The 24296-nt window shown below is 41.2% G+C and overlaps 1 protein-coding gene across 1 annotated transcript; it reads left to right on the top strand.

The window, feature by feature from the left end:
- Nucleotides 1-88: 88 nt before the first annotated feature.
- Nucleotides 89-24013, top strand: LOC104087868 (uncharacterized). Its single transcript, XM_070191455.1, has 7 exons — nucleotides 89-224; nucleotides 1013-1659; nucleotides 2619-2715; nucleotides 2804-2857; nucleotides 2950-3050; nucleotides 21605-21813; nucleotides 23181-24013. The coding sequence occupies exons 2-7, from the start codon at nucleotides 1118-1120 to the stop codon at nucleotides 23837-23839; spliced, it is 1662 nt and encodes a 553-aa protein (XP_070047556.1). The 5' UTR covers nucleotides 89-224; nucleotides 1013-1117; the 3' UTR covers nucleotides 23840-24013.
- The last annotated feature ends 283 nt before the right edge of the window (nucleotides 24014-24296 follow it).

Below are 24296 nucleotides of genomic sequence, written 5' to 3' on the forward strand. Positions count from 1 at the left end.
TTCTGCAGGTGAAGGAGCCAAGCTTATGTTCATTATGGAATTTATCTGTGGATGAGAAACTCAGAAACAAAATTGCCAACTCTGATCTCCTGCCTTTACTGTTAAAGTTCCTGGAGGATGAAGAAGTGAAAGTGAAGGAGGCAGCTACAAGGGTTTTGGCTAATTTAGCATTGACTGTTTCTAATCACAAGAATATGGTTGAAGCAGGTGTCATCCCAAAACTGGTAAGACACTAAGATCGGTTGATTCATGTTCTTACACTTTTTTTGGGTAGATATCAATTGGTCTTGAATATATTTATGAGTGCTTAAGAATTGCAAATTTTTTATATCAATTACCTTCTGGAACTCCAGGATTTTCCATGTACTATTAAGAAAAAGAGATCTAGAATATAATTAGCTGGTTCTTGAACAAGGATAGGGAGGAAAGAACCTAATAGAAGTTAATAGACACAGAAAAGATGGTGGGAGGTAGTAGGTATCCCGTGGAATTAGTCGAGGTGCGCGCAAGTTGACCCGGACACCACGGTTCTAAAAAAAAAGATACAGGAAAGATCTAAAATATAATTAGTTGGTTCTTGAACAAGGATAGGGAGGGAAACCAAATAGATACAGAGTAAAATCGAAAGAAATGGAGGCCATGGTGCATGATATACATTTACTTCTACAAACCATGTAAAAGATCAGACAAGTTGACAATGTAATTAACTAGTAAGGCATTCATGAAGAGATTGTTATACGCAGTTGGATTAAGCAAGAATGTCTAACGCTTCTTAGTCTCATCTTCTGCTTATAACATGTAGGTGATTTTATCTATAAAAACATTGTTAATTTGTTGAATCTGTTCTATGTCTACTGCAATGTGCTCCAGAAAAGAAGTTAGTTTTTATCATTTTTTATTATAGTTTGTGGCATAATTAGGGCTGGATTTTTTAATCCATTTTTCAGTGGTTAATGTCTTTGATGCCGCAAAACTGAATCTCAGAGAATTTCATTACCTTGGAGCTGTGCAGGCAATGCTCTTGAAAACTGAGGTGGAGGGATCTAAGGTCATTAAAAAAGAAGCGAGGAATGCGTTGCTGGAACTTGCGAAAGATGAGTACAGCTAGATTCTTATCATGGAGGAAGATCTTCTTCTGGTCCCTTTAGTTGGTGCAGTTGCCTACAAGTTCTTCAGGCCAGCTCTGTATTCATGGCCTTCTTTGCCCGATGGTACCAAAATTGACCAGAACACAAAAACTTCAAGATATGGCGCCTCTGAATTACTTCTTGGATTAAATATTGAGGATAAGAATGCAAACATTGAGGAAGCAAAAATGAAGGCAATGGTAGGACACACTCAACAGCAATTTCTTGCACGTATTGGGGCAATAGAAATTGAAGAAGATAATATATCCAGTGGTGAACTTTCATCAAATCCAAGGTTTACTCTTTTGCCGTGGATGGATGGCGTGGCTTGCTTGGTTTTAATTCTTGGACTTGAAGATGAGTCAGCTATTGCTAGAGCTGCAGAGACCATTGCAGATGTATCTATTAATGAGCGAATGCGGGTTTCATTTAAAGAAGCAGGTGCTATAAACCCTCTTGTTCGGCTAATTAACTATCCTAGTGACACTGTTAAATTAGCTGTTATTCGGGCTCTGGAGAGGCTATCTATCAGGTAGTTATCATATTAACTTTAACATGTTATACTCTTCCATGTAGTTAAGACACATTAATGACTTATCTAATTATGTCCTATGTGATTATGGCTCTGTGGTAAAGGTTCATTGATTTACTTTCAGCAGTGAGCCGTGAAAGTTCTCTCCTTTATTTAATATTGATGTTAGGGGCGTAATCATCTGATAATTGCACCTTAGAAAAGGTGAATTCTTCCTCCATTATGTGCTTACTTTGAAGCAAATATGATTCATGGCTCTGGTAATGCACTAAGCTCTTAAAGGGATCTGGCTATAAAGCAACTTGTTCAATTAACAATCCTTGTGATTCTATTAGATTTGCTGTTATTTGCTAAATTTGTCTTGTACTTCTTGTGTTTCCATGGTTATGAGACATAAGTGACTTGTTGCAGCTAAATATTTCAATCTGTATGACTCTCTTTAATGTCTAGAAATCTTCTGCTTAGCACCTAGCAGAAAAAGTTAACTTCCTTCTTTGGATCTTAATGTTAAGTAAGGGCCTAGTGATCGGGTCTATGCATTTTGGAGAGAAAAATTCTTCTGCCATAATGTGATTTTTTTTGAGTGAATATGACTCTGTTGCTTTGATGTTAACCAAAACTCTTTTAAAATGTTTCTTTGAAGCCAGAGCAACATATGTTAGAAAGATTATTTAGAATTTTGATGTTGCTGACACCCAGACTTTTACTAATTTCGTCATAGTACTTTTTCGGCTTGTCACAACTTTCATTCCCGCATTCTTGCAGTTAAGTGTAGTTCTTCCATATTGTATTAGATTTGGTTTAAAGTTCACACTATAACTTGAAAGAGTTTGGAACAGAATTCATTATGCACTTTGTGTTCCTGTTTTGTACTCTCCTTGGCTTAAGATTAAGTTAATCTATCCAGTTCAACGTGCACCTATGGCTAATTATATTGTTTCATGTCTTTCTGGATGAAGTAATGACGTATGCCAAAGAATGGAAGCAGAAAATGTTGTGCATTCTTTGATTTACTTGCTCAGTAACTCGGAGATCTCTAAGAGCTTGACAAATATGGTACTGCAATTTATTTTATATTCTACTAAAATGTTGATTAGTCATATTCTTGTTCCACAGAAGTAAAATGATATTGTTTTCTACACAGATATTGGATATTCTTACTCGGATCCTAGATCCTAGCAAAGAAATGAAATCAAAGGTCTGGAGCTATCACTCTTTAGTTCTTCGAGGGAGCTCATATTCGTTCGACAACCTCTCTGAGTGACTCTTTTCTTTCTGGGTTATCTTCAGTTTTATTATGGACCAATTAATGGGTCGACAAATGAATGGAGTGCAGCAAGAAATGCAGGGTTGACTGGAAATGAAAATGAGAAAGTTGCATCAACAACCAGGTTTCATGTTTGTTTCCATGTTTTGTACTCCTCCCCTCCCTCTTATATCTGTGTTCCATGCCGATCTTGAATTGTTTAGTTCATGAATACCTGCTTCCCATGATATCAGTCTTGCAGAGATTTTTAATGAGCCTACAATTATTTATTTGGGAGATCTGATTCTTAATTATAAGAACAATCACTTGCTACATTAACAGGCTCTTGATTTTGGATATCTGATGCCGAAGAGTGGGAGGGAGGGAATGGTGTGTATGATTGAGCTGGGCAGGAAGGGAGACTAAACATTAAGAAGCTCACAAGACAGCCAGTTAGGTTTGGTGAGGGGTGGGGTTGGAAGAGGGTAACAGGTTGTCTAATAGCCCTTGTACACTCTGTTTCCGTAGCCCATTATGTAAAGTGGAGTGTTCACCTTAAGCGATGTGGATCACTTTCTCTACTAGTCCAATACTTGAGAATTGAGTCTTTTCCCTTCTGTACTTCAGACATTGATGCAAAGTAGACCATACCACTCCATTCTTATAATCCAAGGAGGTCCAAGCAGCAAGTTGTATGATGTTTTAGCATCTATGATGTGAATCAGGGTGTTTGACTTTATCTTGCCAATGGATAATCGTACGCGGATCTTACCTATGGCTCGTTGTCCTCCTTGGTTGAAACCTTGGATTGTTAGGTTACTTTTGGATAGCTCATCCATAGAGATCCCAAGCCTTTTTAGCACCATCTTCGGCATGATTTTGACAGCCGAACCATCATCAACAAGTATGCGATTGAGATGTTGTTCCCGAATGGCCCCTACAACGAACCTAAATCCACTAGTCGTGATGACACCTAACCCAACCCGCTAGGTAAGCCAATTAACAACTATCCAATTCCAATTGATATTTAATAAGACAGTTAAGTAAAGAAATTATCTGAATCTTATACATTCCCCAATGACTGGTAGTACAAATCATGAGCTTCTAAGAATAGAATCTACAAAGCTGAAATGAAATAAATACATCGTCTGTTTGAAAAGTACATAAACAGAATTTTATAGATCTAAGGCTACCACGAACAAGAGGCAGCTACAACCGGGACGCAGGTACATCTTCAATCCAGCTCCCATCGAACACAGCAACATCAGCAACCAACATCTACACGCAAGGTGCAGAAGTATAGTATGAGTACAACCGACTCCATGTACTCAATAAGTAACAAACCTAACCTTAGGTTGAAAGTAGTGACGAGCTAACACAAGGTCGGGTCCAATACCAATATCCCACAACAGTTCATAACAGCATAATACAAGTAATAAAAGATGTATCTCAGAAGTAAAATGCTCAGCTCGTTCACAGTTCCAGAAAATAGTCATGCTTTTCAAATATCTTAGTGAAAACCCAAATCTTTTACCGAAGAAACCCAAATCTTTTACCGAAGATGCCAAAAATACGAGTAAGTTTGAAAACTGTAATTTTTCCAAATATCCTTTCCACAATAAATAAGATGTTTCATTTTCTTTCCAGATAGCAAGTGTGAAATACCTCTCTATGTCCACATTCAATGTGTGTAGAAAACAAAGTCATGAATGACGTGATACCATACAACATGAGGAAAAATGCATCTCTATGCCGGTATGTCATGTGTGCATGCCAATGCCATGTATCTTAGAGATGAATCATGTATTCGCACTCTCAGAGTACTTAATCTCATTGTCTCACACTTTCCACTCATCATGCTCAACCACTCGGTACTGTATATGGCCCGTACGGCCCAGGGAATATATACATCACTGACCATCAGCCACTCAGTACCGAGGAAGGCCAATCCGGCCCCATGGAGAAGATCTATCTCCAGGTATATAAATGCTTCAGACAAGATCCATGTCCCTGGAAGATCCATCCCTCAATATAATCAATCGCGCTCACTGGGGGTGTGCAGACTCCGGAGGGGCTCCTACAGCCCAAGCGCTATCATAAGCCAGATCCAGGCATAAATCAATATAACATGCTGCGGCGTGCAGCCCGATCCCATAATTGTCACTCATAATCAGGCTCTCGGCCTCACTCAGTCATCAATCTCTCCAGTCTCACTCACGGGCTCACAATGTCATGAAACTAGCCCGACATCAATGATATGATGTATCAGTAAATAACAACTGAGATATAATATGAATGCATGAATATGACTGAGTACGAAATATCAATGAAATCAGTGAGATGACAACAAGAAACGGCCACTATGGGTCCCAACAGTATCGACATAAAGCCTAAATATGATCTCTAGCATGATTGACAGCTCAATTACTTTATCACATGGTGAAAACCGGGATATCAACAAAATAGGGCCACTATTCAGTGCCATGGAAACAACGGAGTTCCAATTTACATGCACGCCCATACGCCCGTCACCTAGCATATGCATCACCTCAATACCAATCACATAACACATATTACGGGGTTTCATACCCTCAACTCTAAGTTTAGAAGAGTTACTTACCTCGAACAAGCCAATTCCAACACCGAGCAAGCCAAGCGATGCTCCAAAATGCCATCCCGCGCGTTCCGACCTCCGAGCGGCTCGAAACTAACAAAAAACAACTCAAGTACATCAAACAATGCTAAAGGAACCAATCCCGATCGAAAAAGATCAAATCTTGAATCAAAAGCCCAAAACCGGTCAAAAGCCCAACCTGGGCCCGCACCTCGGAACTCGACAAAATTTACAAAATCCAACAACCCATTCAATTGCGAGTCCAACCATACTAGTTTCACTCAGATCCGACTCCAATTCAATGTTCAAAACTCAAAAATTCATATTATGAAACTTTAGGCCAAAACCCCTAATTTCCTCTTTAAAATTCACAATCCAATTACCAAAAACGAAGATAGATTAAGGAAATATAACCAAAATCGAGTAGAGAACACTTATCCCAATTCATATGGTGAAAATTGCTTCAAGAATTGCCTCAATCCGAGCTTCATAGCTCCCAAAATGAAGAAAGAACCAAAACCTCGATAATATAGCTTCTGCCCGCGATTCCGCATTTGCGGACAATTCGTCGCATCTGCGACTACTGCTTTTGCGGAAAAACATCGCATATGCGAAAAATGGCCTTGCCCAGCAACCCCCGCACCTGCTGTATCAAACTCCGCATCTGCGAAGACACTCGCACCTGCGTTTCCACTCGACGCACTTGCGCCCTTTTCTCCCCTTCTGAGGGCCTCCTCATCCAGCTCTCATCTCGCATCTGCGACGCCTTTGTCGCTTTTGCGGCCATCGCACCTGCGCAAACTAACCGCAGGTGCGATCATACCAGAACCAGCAGCCTTCAGCAATGCAACATGAAGTGAAAATGATCCGAACCTCATCCAAAACTCATCCGAGCCACTCGGGACCCCGTCCGAATATACCAACAAGTTCCATAACGCAATACGGACCTACTCAAGGCCTCAAAACACACATAACAACATAAAAACGATGAATCACACCTCAAATCGAAATCTATGAATTTCGAACTTTCAAATTCAATAACTCGTGCCGAAACATAGCAAATCAATCCGGAATGACTTCAAATTTTGCACACAAGTCACATTCGACATTACGGACCTGCTCCAACTTCCTAAATCGGAATCCGACCCCGATATCAAAAAGTCCACTCCCGGTCAAACTTTGCAAAATTTCAACTTCCGCCATTTCGAGCCAAATTCAACCACGAACCTCCAAATCACAATCCGGACGTGTTCCTAAGTCCAAAATCACCCAACGGAGCTAACAAAACCATCAAAATTCCAATCCGCTAGCTTCGGCCATGACTTCACAAACCACAACCATGAAACAATCTGCTCCTGAAAGCTCCCGGTTTCCAAATCCATAAAACACACGAATCACCATTTCTGATTCCATCTCCACCGCCCAAATGTCTAACACATCTCTCATACACGATCATCCCACGAGGAATACTTCTAAAATTCTTCCGTGCCATCTAGCAAAATTTGAACATCAGCAGTCAATCAACCAGGAGAGTGCCGCAATACCAATGAAGTATCCATAAATCAAACACATTGCCCTTTCTGAAATGTATACTATCATCAGGCCATACCGATTAGTAATATTAGTTACCTAGTCATCTGAAACCGTCCATGCTGCCTACAAATCTATGCCCTTCCCTTCCAAACTGACTTGAGACCTTGCACATGCAAATCTCAATCCCACACAACACCGCATCTACCATGCCATCCTGTGAAGAGTACAGGAGTCTCATAATCAACTCTGAGTTCCAAGCAGAATACATACCCGATAAGTCAGAAACCTTCCATTTGATTTCATCTGGGAGAAATTCACTATACACCACATGCTCCTCACGCCAGCAGGAAATATACCCCTCGAACCTTGGTAAAAACCATTGAGAACTCTTCGAAACCCATTTGCACGTAACCAAGCTATCTGAACCGAATCTCTCTAACTCAACCCAGCCACGCAGGTTGCCAAAACCCAAGAGCATTGCCACGAAACACCTGTAAAGACTAGCCACGTCATAAGATCCAAAGAACCGATTATATCCATTACTGTGCTGATCCAACCTACTACCACGCAGTCCTATTTCTCAAAGTCCCTTCCAAATTGCCTTCAAATTGATACTTCTCCTTGCTGGAACACTACGATCCTTAACCAAAATTCACCACACAAGAGACCCTAGTATAAAACCACAACGCCTAAGGCCCATAAGCCGCTGATTTCCTCTTAAGCACCCCAAGGCACCACAACCGAGATACCCACTCTAAAGAGACCTTATGTGAACCTCAAACTGTTTCCTTCACCTTCTTGATAATGAAATGCACAATCCACAATGATATAAAATGCCACAAGTCTCGACACCATCCAATGCAACTCCCAGTTTCTAGCCATATACAAATCTTGAAAATTCCAAATCACTACATATAAATTTTGAATCCATTAGAACCATTCTCGAGAGTCATCCACTATACTCAAATCTTAATTAAACTGACCAAACGGACCGAACGACCTGTGCCCCATTAGCACACCAACACCCAAGGGAGTAAAGAATAACCCACACTCCTAAGCAACTGAGCAAATTCCTACTCCATGTACACTACATCCTTCGCGAATAACCACTCAATTATTTTGTGATTCTCATATACCTATAGAGTATAATACAACCTGTATCCAGAAATTCCTTTACCCGAGTCATCCTCGATCTCGACCTCTGCAAGTCATAACTGATTCACCAGTATACCCCAAACCGAAACCAATACAACACATAACCGTGCAATCAACTCGTCGATAGCAGACTCCCCCACTTGGCTCAAAGCCATGGAATAAAACATCTGACTACTTACAATAACCATACCCCATTACGACCATAATACCACAGTGAGATTCCATTAAATCCTTCATCCGCTCATGCAACACAAACCATCTAGTACCTCAAATCATCTGCAAATATCGCGTTCATCCTCGTGATGGTTAAGCCAACTTCCACAGGCGATCCAAACTCAAATTGCAACATATATCATTCACTGGTAAAAGAGAACTCTCTACAAAACATCTTAGGGATCACACAACCTCAGGACACCTCGCAGGGGATAACCCACCTGTTTTGCCTCAAACTGACATCTCTCTACACCCTTCCACAGTCACGACTACTACGCAATCACTTAATCTTCTCGATTCTGAACTCATCAACAAGACATGAGAATCTACTTCACTCCACAACTAAACAACATGCGAGATCCCTCAATACACCCATAACTCGAGACCATACGCCAAATCAAGACAGAAATCAGACACCCCATAGTCCTTTCTACATCTTAAGTAAACTCTTCTCGTCACATTCGAACAATCTGAGCACATCTCGCAGTCACATCATACTCACCACATAGCCATTCTACCGCTCATCGAGCCACAAATTTCACTCATAGAGACACTACTGGATGTATAAGTCCTAAAAGCACGTGCTCACACAATCAAAATCTCCGTGCTCAAGCTACAGTCAAAACCCGGCCTCAAGTCCTCCAGCCTGGCCCATCATCAGCACGCCAAAATCACATCTCGCACCTCAACCATGGAATCACAAGCCGTCGTTGCACAGCTGATACCGAGCGTTTATGTGCGCATACGAATGCGTGGAAGGAATTCAAAGAGTTACGCTTCAAGCTGAATCAATGTCGCACGATAAGGAAAGAAAGATGGGAAGTATATCCTAAATGTCCTGTAGCCTCTCGAAGATAGGTATGGACGTCATCATACCGATCCGCAAGACTCTACTAAACACTTGCTCATGACTTGTAGAACCTATGAACCTAGAGCTTTGATACCAACTTGTCACGACCCTAAATCCACTAGTCGTGATGAGACCTAACCCAACCCGCTAGGTAAGCCAATTAACAACTATCCAATTCCAATTGATATTTAATAAGACAGTTAAGTAAAGAAATTATCTGAATCTTATACATTCCCCAATGACTGGTAGTACAAATCATGAGCTTCTAAGAATAGAATCTACAAAGCTGAAATGAAATAAATACATCGTCTGTTTGAAAAGTACATAAACAGAATTTTATAGATCTAAGGCTACCACGAACAAGGGGCAGCTACAACCGGGACGCAGGTACATCTTCAATCCAGCTCCCATCGAACACAGCAACATCAGCAACCAACATCTACACGCAAGGTGCAGAAGTATAATATGAGTACAACCGACTCCATGTACTCAATAAGTAACAAACCTAACCTTAGGTTGAAAGTAGTGGCGAGCTAACACAAGGTCGGGTCCAATACCAATATCCCACAACAGTTCATAACAGCATAATACAAGTAATAAAAGATGTATCTCAGAAGTAAAATGCTCAGCTCGTTCACAGTTCCAGAAAATAGTCATGCTTTTCAAATATCTTAGTGAAAACCCAAATCTTTTACCGAAGAAACCCAAATCTTTTACCGAAGATGCCAAAAATACGAGTAAGTTTGAAAACTGTAATTTTTCCAAATATCCTTTCCACAATAAATAAGATGTTTCATTTTCTTTCCAGATAGCAAGTGTGAAATACCTCTCTATGTCCACATTCAATGTGTGTAGAAAACAAAGTCATGAATGACGTGATACCATACAACATGAGGAAAAATGCATCTCTATGCCGGTATGTCATGTGTGCATGCCAATGCCATGTATCTTAGAGATGAATCATGTATTCGCACTCTCAGAGTACTTAATCTCATTGTCTCACACTTTCCACTCATCATGCTCAACCACTCGGTACTGTATATGGCCCGTACGGCCCAGGGAATATATACATCACTGACCATCAGCCACTCAGTACCGAGGAAGGCCAATCCGGCCCCATGGAGAAGATCTATCTCCAGGTATATAAATGCTTCAGACAAGATCCATGTCCCTGGAAGATCCATCCCTCAATATAATCAATCGCGCTCGCTGGGGGTGTGCAGACTCCGGAGGGGCTCCTACAGCCCAAGCGCTATCATAAGCCAGATCCAGGCATAAATCAATATAACATGCTGCGGCGTGCAGCCCGATCCCATAAGTGTCACTCATAATCAGGCTCTCGGCCTCACTCAGTCATCAATCTCTCCAGTCTCACTCACGGGCTCACAATGTCATGAAACTAGCCCGACAATAATGATATGATGTATCAGTAAATAACAACTGAGATATAATATGAATGCATGAATATGACTGAGTACGAAATATCAATGAAATCAGTGAGATGACAACAAGAAACGGCCACTATGGGTCCCAACAGTATCGACATAAAGCCTAAATATGATCTCTAGCATGATTGACAGCTCAATTACTTTATCACATGGTGAAAACCGGGATATCAACAAAATAGGGCCACTATTCAGTGCCATGGAAACAACGGAGTTCCAATTTACATGCACGCCCATACGCCCGTCACCTAGCATATGCATCACCTCAATACCAATCACATAACACATATTACGGGGTTTCATACCCTCAACTCTAAGTTTAGAAGAGTTACTTACCTCGAACAAGCCAATTCCAACACCGAGCAAGCCAAGCGATGCTCCAAAATGCCATCCCGCGCGTTCCGACCTCCGAGCGGCTCGAAACTAACAAAAAACAACTCAAGTACATCAAACAATGCTAAAGGAACCAATCCCGATCGAAAAAGATCAAATCTTGAATCAAAAGCCCAAAACCGGTCAAAAGCCCAACCTGGGCCCGCACCTCGGAACTCGACAAAATTTACAAAATCCAACAACCCATTCAATTGCGAGTCCAACCATACTAGTTTCACTCAGATCCGACTCTAATTCAATGTTCAAAACTCAAAAATTCATATTATGAAACTTTAGGCCAGAACCCCTAATTTCCTCTTTAAAATTCACAATCCAATTACCAAAAACGAAGATAGATTAAGGAAATATAACCAAAATCGAGTAGAGAACACTTATCCCAATTCATATGGTGAAAATTGCTTCAAGAATTGCCTCAATCCGAGCTTCATAGCTCCCAAAATGAAGAAAGAACCAAAACCTCGATAATATAGCTTCTGCCCGCGATTCCGCATTTGCGGACAATTCGTCGCATCTGCGACTACTGCTTTTGCGGAAAAACATCGCATCTGCGAAAAATGGCCTTGCCCAGCAACCCCCGCACCTGCTGTATCAAACTCCGCATCTGCGAAGACACTCGCACCTGCGTTTCCACTCGACGCACTTGCGCCCTTTTCTCCCCTTCTGAGGGCCTCCTCATCCAGCTCTCATCTCGCATCTGCGATGCCTTTGTCGCTTCTGCGGCCATCGCACCTGCGCAAACCAACCGCAGGTGCGATCATACCAGAACCAGCAGCCTTCAGCAATGCAACATGAAGTGAAAATGATCCGAACCTCATCCAAAACTCATCCGAGCCACTCGGGACCCCGTCCGAATATACCAACAAGTTCCATAACGCAATACGGACCTACTCAAGGCCTCAAAACACACATAACAACATAAAAACGACAAATCACACCTCAAATCGAAATCTATGAATTTCGAACTTTCAAATTCAATAACTCGTGCCGAAACATAGCAAATCAATCCGGAATGACTTCAAATTTTGCACACAAGTCACATTCGACATTACGGACCTGCTCCAACTTCCTAAATCGGAATCCGACCCCGATATCAAAAAGTCCACTCTCGGTCAAACTTTGCAAAATTTCAACTTCCGCCATTTCGAGCCAAATTCAACCACGAACCTCCAAATCACAATCCGGACGTGTTCCTAAGTCCAAAATCACCCAACGGAGCTAACAAAACCATTAAAATTCCAATCCGCTAGCTTCGGCCATGACTTCACAATCCACAACCATGAAACAATCTGCTCCTGAAAGCTCCCGGTTTCCAAATCCATAAAACACACGAATCACCATTTCTGATTCCATCTCCACCGCCCAAATGTCTAACACATCTCTCATACACGATCATCCCACGAGGAATACTTCTAAAATTCTTCCGTGCCATCTAGCAAAATTTGAACATCAGCAGTCAATCAACCAGGAGAGTGCCGCAATACCAATGAAGTATCCATAAATCAAACACATTGCTCTTTCTGAAATGTATACTATCATCAGGCCATACCGATTAGTAATATTAGTTACCTAGTCATCTGAAACCGTCCATGCTGCCTACAAATCTATGCCCTTCCCTTCCAAACTGACTTGTGACCTTGCACATGCAAATCTCAATCCCACACAACACCGCATCTACCATGCCATCCTGTGAAGAGTACAGGAGTCTCATAATCAACTCTGAGTTCCAAGCAGAATACATATCCGATAAGTCAGAAACCTTCCATTTGATTTCATCTGGGAGAAATTCACTATACACCACATGCTCCTCACGCCAGCAGGAAATATACCCCTCGAACCTTGGTAAAAACCATTGAGAACTCTTCGAAACCCATTTGCACGTAACCAAGCTATCTGAACCGAATCTCTCTAACTCAACCCAGCCACGCAGGTTGCCAAAACCCAAGAGCATTGCCACGAAACACCTGTAGAGACTAGCCACGTCATAAGATCCAAAGAACCGATTATATCCATTACTGTGCTGATCCAACCTACTACCACGCAGTCCTATTTCTCAAAGTCCCTTCCAAATTGCCTTCAAATTGATACTTCTCCTTGCTGGAACACTACGATCCTTAACCAAAATTCACCACACAAGAGACCCTAGTATAAAACCACAACGCCTAAGGCCCATAAGCTGCTGACTTCCTCTTAAGCACCCCAAGGCACCACAACCGAGACACCCACTCTAAAGAGACCTTATGTGAACCTCAAACTGTTTCCTTCACCTTCTTGATAATGAAATGCACAATCCACAATGATATAAAATGCCACAAGTCTCGACACCATCCAATGCAACTCCCAGTTTCTAGCCATATACAAATCTTGAAAATTCCAAATCACTACATATAAATTTTGAATCCATTAGAACCATTCTCGAGAGTCATCCACTATACTCAAATCTTAATTAAACTGACCAAACGGACCGAACGACCTGTGCCCCATTAGCACACCAACACCCAAGGGAGTAAAGAATAACCCACACTCCTAAGCAACTGAGCAAATTCCTACTCCATGTACACTACATCCTTCGCGAATAACCACTCAATTATTTTGTGATTCTCATATACCTATAGAGTATAATACAACCTGTATCCAGAAATTCCTTTACCCGAGTCATCCTCGATCTCGACCTCTGCAAGTCATAACTGATTCACCAGTATACCCCAAACCGAAACCAATACAACACATAACCGTGCAATCAACTCGTCGATAGCAGACTCCCCCACTTGGCTCAAAGCCATGGAATAAAACATCTGACTACTTACAATAACCATACCCCATTACGACCATAATACCACAGTGAGATTCCATTAAATCCTTCATCCGCTCATGCAACACAAACCATCTAGTACCTCAAATCATCTGCAAATATCGCGTTCATCCTCGTGATGGTTAAGCCAACTTCCACAGGCGATCCAAACTCAAATTGCAACATATATCATTCACTGGTAAAAGAGAACTCTCTACAAAACATCTTAGGGATCACACAACCTCAGGACACCTCGCAGGGGATAACCCACCTGTTTTGCCTCAAACTGACATCTCTCTACACCCTTCCACAGTCACGACTACTACGCAATCACTTAATCTTCTCGATTCTGAACTCATCAACAAGACATGAGAATCTACTTCACTCCACAACTAAACAACATGCGAGATCCCTCAATACACCCATAACTCGAGACCATACGCCAAATCAAGACAGAAATCAGACACCCCATAGTCCTTTCTACATCTTAAGTAAACTCTTCTCGTCACATTCGAACAATCTGAGCACATCTCGCAGTCACATCATACTCACCACATAGCCATTCTACCGCTCATCGAGCCACAAATTTCACTCATAGAGACACTACTGGATGTATAAGTCCTAAAAGCACGTGCTCACACAATCAAAATCTCCGTGCTCAAGCTACAGTCAAAACCCGGCCTCAAGTCCTCCAGCCTGGCCCATCATCAGCACGCCAAAATCACATCTCGCACCTCAACCATGGAATCACAAGCCGTCGTTGCACAGCTGATACCGAGCGTTTATGTGCGCATACGAATGCGTGGAAGGAATTCAAAGAGTTACGCTTCAAGCTGAATCAATGTCGCACGATAAGGAAAGAAAGATGGGAAGTATATCCTAAATGTCCTGTAGCCTCTCGAAGATAGGTATGGACGTCATCATACCGATCCGCAAGACTCTACTAAACACTTGCTCATGACTTGTAGAACCTATGAACCTAGAGCTTTGATACCAACTTGTCACGACCCTAAATCCACTAGTCGTGATGACACCTAACCCAACCCGCTAGGTAAGCCAATTAACAACTATCCAATTCCAATTGATATTTTATAAGACAGTTAAGTAAAGAAATTATCTGAATCTTATACATTCCCGAAGGACTGGTAGTACAAATCATGAGCTTCTAAGAATAGAATTTACAAAGTTGAAATGAAATAAATACATCGTCTGTTTGAAAAGTACATAAACAGAGTTTTATAGATCTAAGGCTACCACGAAAAAGGGGCAGCTACAACCGTGACACAGGTACATCTTCAATCCAGCTCCCATCGAACACAGTAACATCAGCAAACAACATCTACACGCAAGGTGCAGAAGCATAGTATGAGTACAACCGACCCCATGTACTCAATAAGTAATAAACCTAACCTTAGGTTGAAAGTAGTGACGAGCTAACACAAGGTCGGGTCCAATACCAATATCCCACAACAATTCATAACAACATAATACAAGTAATAAAAGATGTATCTCAGAAGTAAAATGCTCAGCTCGTTCACAGTTCCAGAAAATAGTCATGCTTTTCAAATATCTTAGTGAAAACCCAAATCTTTTACCGAAGATGTCAAAAATACGAGTAAGTTTGAAAATTATAATTTTTTCAAATATCCTTTCCACAATAAATAAGATATTTCATTTTCTTTCCAGATAGCAAGTGTGAAATATCTCTCTATGTCCATATATCAATGTGTGTGAAAAACAAAGTCATGAATGACGTGATACCGTACAACATGAGGAAAAATGCATCTCTATGCCGTTATGTCATGTGTGCATGCCAATGCCATGTATCTCAGAGATGAATCATGTAGTCACACTCTCAGAGTACTTAATCTCACTGTCTTACACTTTTCACTCATCATGCTCAACCACTCGGTACTGTATATGGCCCATACGGCCCAGGGAAGATCCATCCCGGAATATATACATCACTGACCATCAGTCACTCAGTACCGAGGAAGGCCAATCCGGCCCCATGGAGAAGATTCATCTCCAGGTATATAAATGCTTCGGATAAGATCCATGTCCAGGGAAGATCCATCCCTCAATATAATCAACCGCGCTCACTGGGGGAGTGCAGACTCCGGAGGGGCTCCTACAGCCCAAGCGCTATCATAGCCAGATCCAGGCATAAATCAATATAACATGCTGCGGCGTGCAGCCCGATCCCATAAGTGTCACTCATAATCAGGCTCTCGGCCTCACTCAGTCATCAATCTCTCCAGTCTCACTCACGGGCTCACAATGTCATGAAACTAGCCCGACAATAATGATATGATGTATCAGTAAATAACAACTGAGATATAATATGAATGCATGAATATGACTGAGTACGAAATATCAATGAAATCAGTGAGATGACAGCAAGAAACGACCATTATGGGTCCCAACAGTATCGGCATAAAGCCTAGATATGATATCTAGCATGATTGATAGCTCAATTACTTTATCACATGGTGAAAACACGGATATCAACAAAATAGGGCCACTATTCAGTGCCGTGGAAACAACGGAGTCCCAATTTACATGGTGCACGTCCACACGCCCGTTTCCTAGCATGTGCGTCTTCTCAATACCAATCACATAACACGTATTACGGGGTTTCATACCTTCAGCACTAAGTTTAGAAGAGTTACTTACCTCGAACAAGCCAATTCCAACACCGAGCAAGCCAAGCGATGCTCCAAAATGCCATCCCGCGCGTTCCGACCTACGAACGGCTCAAAACTAACCAAAAACAACTCAAGTACATCAAACAATGCTAACGGAACCAATCCCGATCAAAAAAGATCAAATCTTGAATCAAAAGCCCAAAACCAGCCAAAAGCCCAACCCGGGCCCGCACCTCGGACCCCGATAAAATTTACAAAATCCAACAACCCATTCAATTACGAGTCCAACCATACTAGTTTCACTCAAATCTGACTCCAATTCGATGTTCAAAACTCAAAAATTCATATTATGAAACTTTAGGCCAAAAAACCCAATTTCCTCTTTAAATTTCACAATCCAATTACCAAAAACGAAGATAGATTAAGGAAATATAACCAAAACCAAGTAGAGAACACTTACCCAATTCATATGGTGAAAATGTTTCAAGAATTGCCTCAATCCGAGCTCCATAGCTCCCAAAATGAAGAAAGAATCAAAACCCTCGATAATATAGCTTCTGCCTAGCGATTCCGCATTTGCGGACAATTCGTCGCATCTGTGACTACCATTTTTGCGGAAAAACATCGCATCTGCGATAAATGGCCTTGCCCAGCAACCCTCGCACCTGCGGTATCAAACTCCGCATCTGCGAAGACACTCGCACCTGCGCTTCCGCTCGACGCGCCTGCGCATCCGCACCTGCGCCCTTTTCTCCGCTTTTGCGGGCCTCCTCATCCAGCTCTCATCTCGCATCTGCGATGCCTTTGTTGCTTCTGCGGCCATCACACCTGCGCAAACTAACCGCAGGTGCGATCATACCAGAACCAGCAGCCTTCAACAATGCAACATGAAGTAAAAATGATCTGAACCTCATCCAAAACTCATCCGAACCACTCGGGACCCCGTCCGAATATACCAACAAGTTCCATAACGCAATACGGACCTACTCGAGGCCTCAAAACACATATAACAACATAAAAACGACGAATCACACCTCAAATCGAAATCTATGAAGTTCGAACTTTCAAATTCAATAACTCGTGCCGAAACATAGCAAATCAATCCGGAATGACTTCAAATTTTGCACACAAGTCACATTCGACATTACGGGCGTGCTCCAACTTTCGGAATCGGAATCCGTCCCCAATATAAAAAAGTCCACTCCCGGTCAAACTTTCCAAAATTTCAACTTCCGCCATTTCGAGCCAAATTCAACCACGAACCTCCAAATCACAATCCAGACGCGCTCTTAAGACCAAAATCACCCAACGGAGCTAACAGAACCATCAAAATTCCAATCCGAGGTCAATGCTAAAAAGTAAAACTTGGTCAACTCTTTCGAATTTAAAGCTCCCTAGTTGAGAATCATTCTTCCAAATCAGTCCCGAATAACCTGAAAACCAAACCGACGATTCACACAAGTCAAAATACCTCATACAGAGCTACTCACGCCTGTAAACTACCGAGCGAAGTTCAAATGCTCAAAACGACCGGTCGGGTCGTTACAACAACACTGTGACAAATTTTCCGTTATCATGATGTTCTTGTGTTTTCATTGGACCAAGCTCATCGTTGCTTTCCTTTGTTTCATCGGTACTAGAAAATACATGAGTTGCACCAACATGACCTACATAAAGGAATTTTCCAGGAAAGAATTCATGCAATGTGATGGTCTTTCAGAACTTCGACGATAAGGTACCGTTAATCTTCTTGCTAATAGAAGATTTGATAATTTTTGGTGTTTGTAGCTTATCCATATCGCTCATTTTTGCTCTTGGCTTAGGAAGTCGTAGCCTCATAATTGCTTGATGTTTTCGTTTCTTGTGAGTGACTAGAGTCCAACCCTCATCGTCTTTGTCTTTGGACTCAGTGTCTAGCTCTAGTGAACCTTCAAGAGTTTTCCTTGGAAGATTAACTTCAACGGGCTCGAAACTTCCAAATTGTAAGAAGGCAGTGCTTGACACGTTCTGCAACCTTGAACACTTCTTTTCCTCGAGGGCGGTACTTGCATGATTTGCTTTTGCTATTTCATCCATGTCTATGATGATTTTTCCTTCACTTACAAGAGCCATGATTTTCTCCTTCAAGACGAAGCATTTCTCTATAGGGTGGCTAATGACGCGATGAAACTGTAGTATTTCGGATCGCCAACTTTACCAATTTCCTCAGGCCTTTTTGATTTAGGGAGATCGATGAATTTCTTGGCCAGCAATTCATCAATGATTGTGGGTACGTTTGAATCTGGAAACGGATAAACCTTAGCCTCTAATTCCTTCAAGGTGGGACGACGTTTCTCCTCTTTGGGATATTGACTCGTGGTCTTATCCTCCTTCACCTTTTGCTTGGTCGTGACTTTCACAGAAGTTGCTTTCACCGCCATAGATTCTTTGGTTTGGTTCTTTGATGTAACATTTTTCTTAAACTCCTTCTAATCAGCAAATGGAGATGCCTTTCCATGACTTGCGATGCTTGAATCCATGTCGTGCGCTCGCATTGCAAGTTCTTCAAAAGTTCGCGTTTTGATCCCTTGTAGGATGTACAAAAGGCCCCAGTGCATTCCTTGAATGCACGTCTCCACATTAGATACTGCTGAAAGGCGATCCTTGCAGTCCAAACTTAGCGCTCTCCAACGATTGATGTAATCCACCACGGGCTTGTCTTTCCTTTGCTTGGTGCCTGTCAACTCTATCATGCTTACAGTTCTTCGGGTACTGTAAAACCGATTGAAGAATTCCTTCTCATGTTGCTCCCAACTATCAACGGACTCGGGCTCCAAGTCAATATACCAGTCAAATGCGTTCCCTTTCAGCGAACGAACAAATTGTTTTACCAAAGTGTCACCATGCGTTCCAGCATTGCTATAAGTGTCGACCAAGTGGGCAATATGTTGCCTTGGGTTTTCTTTGCCATCAAATTGATGCAGCTTTGGTGGTTGATAATTGGTTGGCATAGTTAGACAATCAATCCTCTTAGTATAAGGCTTAGAGTAGTACAACGAACTTTGTGATGGTCCGCCATATTGAGCTGTGATGGTGTTTGTTATTATGTCTTTCAATTGTTGGACAGATAACGCAGCAACCGAAGTGGATTGCTTTTCCTTCTGAATGCTAAACTTGGCAAGCGATTCCTCAATAACCATTTTTTGCGAGGTGAAGACAGGTGAACGAGGAGGGACGTGGCTCGACTCTCCAGGTGCGTAGGCCTCCAATTTGTTCATGAGTTGAGCGATTTGAAGGTCTTTGTCTTCAACAGATTTCTTCAAGACTCCTATAGTCTGTTCCATCATGGCAAACTTTTCGTCCACGTTAGTTGCGTCAGTCATTAAGGCGTTGACTTTTGTTAAAACTGAAGAATCCACAAAATCCTCAAATCCACCAAAGTTGGAGGCTGTTTGAGAAAGTTCGTCAAATAGCAAGAATGAGGTGTTGCCCCCAAAGATTGTAGTTGCAGACGTCATGTGAGATTTGCTCTTCTTTGAGATCACTTGAACTTGCTTCGAGTGATCGGGCCAACATGGCTGAGCTCAACGGATGCGGCAGTAACATCTTTGCATGGAACATCATCACACTTCCGGAAGGCCACTGCAGCAGTGGATCTGAAGTTTGTGGTTTTCAACTTATAAAAGGAAGAGATGAAGGGTAGAACTGGTCCCACTAGGCGTGCCAAAATTTGTTCGCAGCTAATTTTCGTAGTACGGAAAATAAACTGCAACAAAAATAATATGAAGAAAAAGATATTTTATTGATGAATATTTGTGAGTACAATTCTATGTATCCCTTGGTTCTCCTCTTTGAAATTCTCCGTGATTCGAGGGCTTGAGAAATATCTTTCTCGAATGTAGGATGATGCAGACCTCCTTGTGATGTATTTAATCGCCAAGAACGTCGAGCAGCGCTTCGTTGTTTCGGGTTGATCTCCGGAAGAACTCCGTTAATCACTCCTTTGTCGAAGAACTTTGCACTTGATGATTGATCTCTCTGTTTGCGGTTGCCTTCACCAATAGCGGAATTCTCTTCTCCAACTCTGAATGTCCTTAAAGAGTTATGTAACCCCTCTATTTATAATGGTAGAGGATGGACAATCCAGCTACATATGAACTCTCTTGTTTGATTATGATTGGCTCATGTGAGTCATCGAACTTATCACATAAGTTATGTGATAAGCTTGCTTGTGATTGGCCAAGACATGTCGTTTTAGACACTTGGCAACTCTTGATTGGTCACTAATTTAGGCTGGGATTGCCACATATTTCACACGTGGCGTGATCTTGTTGGCTTTGAGTTTGACTAGATATGCCATGTCACTTGACACATGGCATGAGTCTGGGCCTTAAGATGAAATGGACCTTGGGCTTGAAATAATAAAATGGACTAATTTAATGTAAAGTCCAAATTGATTATTCAACCCAAATAAAACTAAGATTCAACCCCAAATTTTATATGGATTAAACTTAATAAATTTTATATGTCTACAACGACGAAACTGTTAAGTTGGTTGGGGCACTAGTTGGAACTTGCGTTATTGTGGTTTGAGTTGATGTTGATTTGTAACTCGCAATATATAAAGGTGATGGTCATCATGTCTACATGCATTATTGGGATTTCGGAGGTTACGATTAAAAATGATTGTGTAAACTTTATGCTCTTAGGTACAAAGACTCATTCCTTCATCATCCTTTTATTTTGACTAGACAAAGGGTAAAGGGTATATCTGGGGAAGTTTCGGTTCCTTCTCAATTTTGGTGGAAGTATTCTTCCAACTGATTTTGTTGACATGGTAAATGCATTGTGTAATTAAAGTTGCATAATAACAACATTGTTCATGTTGCAATTATCTTTACTTCATCAAAAAGGCAATTGTTTGTGCTGCAGACGAGCAGTTGATCATCTTCACCAGTTTTGAGATTTTCAAAATGTAGGACTGTATTAAGTGCTTCATACTAGTTGGTGTTACAGCAGATGTAAAGATGAATCAATTCACTATTTCATGGTGAATCAAACTCTGAGTTTCTTTTTTGCAGCTTGGAAACTGCCAATGTGGTGGATCTCTTAGATTCTGCTGTTCTATCTCGCCTAGTTGATATCATGAGGACGTCATCCGCAGATTTGCAGAGGAAATCTGCTTCAATCCTTGAGTTCGCTGCAGTTGTTGAGTCATGCACGGAAAAGATCCTGTCCGTTGACCTAGAAAGTGGGCTGGATGCTGTTTTCCAGCAGAGAACTTTAAATGGTATGAGAGATTACTTGCCTGCAATCCTCATTAAGGCCCAGTCTGTCAGAAAGTGTGGCTTCACTTTTCCCTTTTTAGTAGGTTTCTTGATCCTTCTTTGAAGTACGTAGTAGTCTGTAACTGCTGCTGTTCAACATAACATGGTAATATGGAAGTCTTAGGAAATCTTCTGGAGAATACTACCTTGAAGAAGGAAACCATGGTTTCTGTTTGATTTCAAGGAATGTCAATGTGCTTGTAAATTTCAAAAGTAGTGCCTCCTACTATCAAAGTAGGAGATTAGGATGTTCTTTTCTGGCATTTAAGCCACAAATTACGCCCCAAGAACTTACAAGTTACAATTAATAGTTTTCCTAGTTCACCTCAGGCCTGTACTGGTTACATTTTGGATTCAGTTGTGATCCACAACATTTTACCTTCCATTTACACCAAATTATTATCACTCACTTGCCAATCGTCTCTCTCTCTCTCTCTCTCTCTCTCTCTCTCTCTCTCTCTCTCTCTTTGGGTACATGTACAATTCTACTTTCCACCTTTCAGTTTTTTCATTCATCCTATTTGTCTATGCTTCAAATACCCTGAGTATGCTTAGCAAATTCACCAATATTATTGTTCATGTGTCTCTGAGCTTCTTTGGTGAGGAAATGTCCCAACTCCAGAAGTGCTCAGCATATACCAAGTTCTTGACAATAGTGGTGTGCCTTTTGTGTTCATTGCTTTACTGTTATGTTGTATATATTTCTCTTTAGTTCTGTGGAAATGCTCATTCTTAACCACCACAAGTTGATTTTTGTAACTGAGTAAACCTGTAGACTACAGATGATTTGGGAGTTCTTACATTTGTGACCAGTTCACTGTTTTCCTCAGGCCGGTACTGAGTAAATCATTTGAGTTCTTACATTTGTGACCAGTTCACTGTTTTCCTCAGGCCGGTACTGAGTAAATCATTCTTTAAGCAGAAACTGGAAGATAAATTGGTGGTCAGTGATCTGCCTTAATCTGTTTATCTAAGACAAGAAATTTTTGGCATAGGGTTTTCACATTCATGGGCTGCAGAGACTTGCTTTAGTCTTTTGATTTATGTAGCGTAGCCAGCATACTGGAGGCTGTTTCAAGTAGTTTCTAAAAGATGATTCTGCACAGTTTGACATGTTAGCCATTTAATAGCTCGTTCCTAATTTATGTTACTTGGCTAAACGAAGAAAACTTAGAAGCATGGTGGATGATCTGATGATATTTAGTCAATTTTCTTACTTTGGTGGTGTGGGGATCCTATGCTAAATACTAGCCTCTATCAAGACTTGAGAATATTTGCCTTAAATTCTATTGGAAATAAATAACTTGCTGGATTCATCATGATATTGCAGACGCAGAATCTGAAATAGATCTGCAGAACCCGGAGTTTCATGCGCTTGAGGTTGAAGAGGCTGGTCATGCGATAGCTGGAGCATCCCGGCTACTTACAAGACTGCTGGACTTTGAGCAGTTCTGTCGTAAAGCAAATGCATCTCATTTTACAAAGTTACTGCGAAAGGTTCTCAAATCAGACATCCCTCTTTACCACAAAGACTGGGTTGCTGCCTGTTTTGTGAAGCTCCGCTATCTCTCTGGTCCATATTTTGACTATGATAATCCGATCAACTTAGAGGTAACTCTTTATGAGACGATCCCAATGCTGGTAGAACAGATCAAGACTTCATATTCATTGGAAGTACAAGAGGCTGCTGTTGTAGAACTCAACAGAATAATCTCTGAAGAGGTGGTGAATTCCACCAGAGCCGTGGCTGCCGAGGGAGGGATATTTACATTGGTGAAGCTGCTCGAAAATGGGAGTGAACGAGCTGTTGAAGCATCTCTAGCAATACTGTATAATTTGAGCATGGACAGTGAGAATCATGCTGCGATTATAGCTGCAGGAGCTGTGCCAATTTTGAGAAGACTTGTACTAACGCAAAGGTCACATTGGATGCTTACCTACATGATGAATTCAGCTAAATTCTTACCAGTTGTAATATATAAATTATGAGTTCATGTTGTTAGTAATATAACCCTTCTTTATACAAAACCCTCTATTTAGTCTTCAAGCTGATCTCTTCTGCGATGAGAGAATTTTGTGAATTGAGCCAGGAACAGATATTTAATGCTATGTATCTTATACAGAGACAACTGTGTGGCCTTCAAAGAATTGGGTTTAGTTTTTTATTTTTTGTTTGAAAACTAAATTGTTTTTCCAAAGCTGAACCAAAAAAAAGAGATATTATTATTCTTATAATCATTAATTAAATGAGACCCATACTTTTTTTTCAAACTTATATAATTTAATAAGTGGTTACAAGCTGAAATAAGTTCCAAAATCATTATCTTGTGAAATCCATTAATTGACATCCACGGAGATTTTCATAATTACTTATGGTTTCGTAAAATATTACAATTATTAGTTGAATAACATGTTCAACAACCTTAACATATGGTAAAAGTATAAA

Source organism: Nicotiana tomentosiformis, chromosome 12 (assembly GCF_000390325.3).
Source record: "Nicotiana tomentosiformis chromosome 12, ASM39032v3, whole genome shotgun sequence".
NCBI classification, from domain to species: Eukaryota; Viridiplantae; Streptophyta; class Magnoliopsida; order Solanales; family Solanaceae; genus Nicotiana; species Nicotiana tomentosiformis.

Coding starts and splice junctions, on each gene's coding strand:
- LOC104087868 (XM_070191455.1), top strand. CDS start 1,118: ATGGAGGAAGATCTTCTTCTGGTCCCTTTAGTTGGTGCAGTTGCCTAC. Junction 3,051..21,604: donor AAAGTTGCATCAACAACCAG/GTTTCATGTTTG, acceptor TCTTTTTTGCAG/CTTGGAAACTGCCAATGTGG. Junction 21,814..23,180: donor CCAGCAGAGAACTTTAAATG/GTATGAGAGATT, acceptor ATGATATTGCAG/ACGCAGAATCTGAAATAGAT.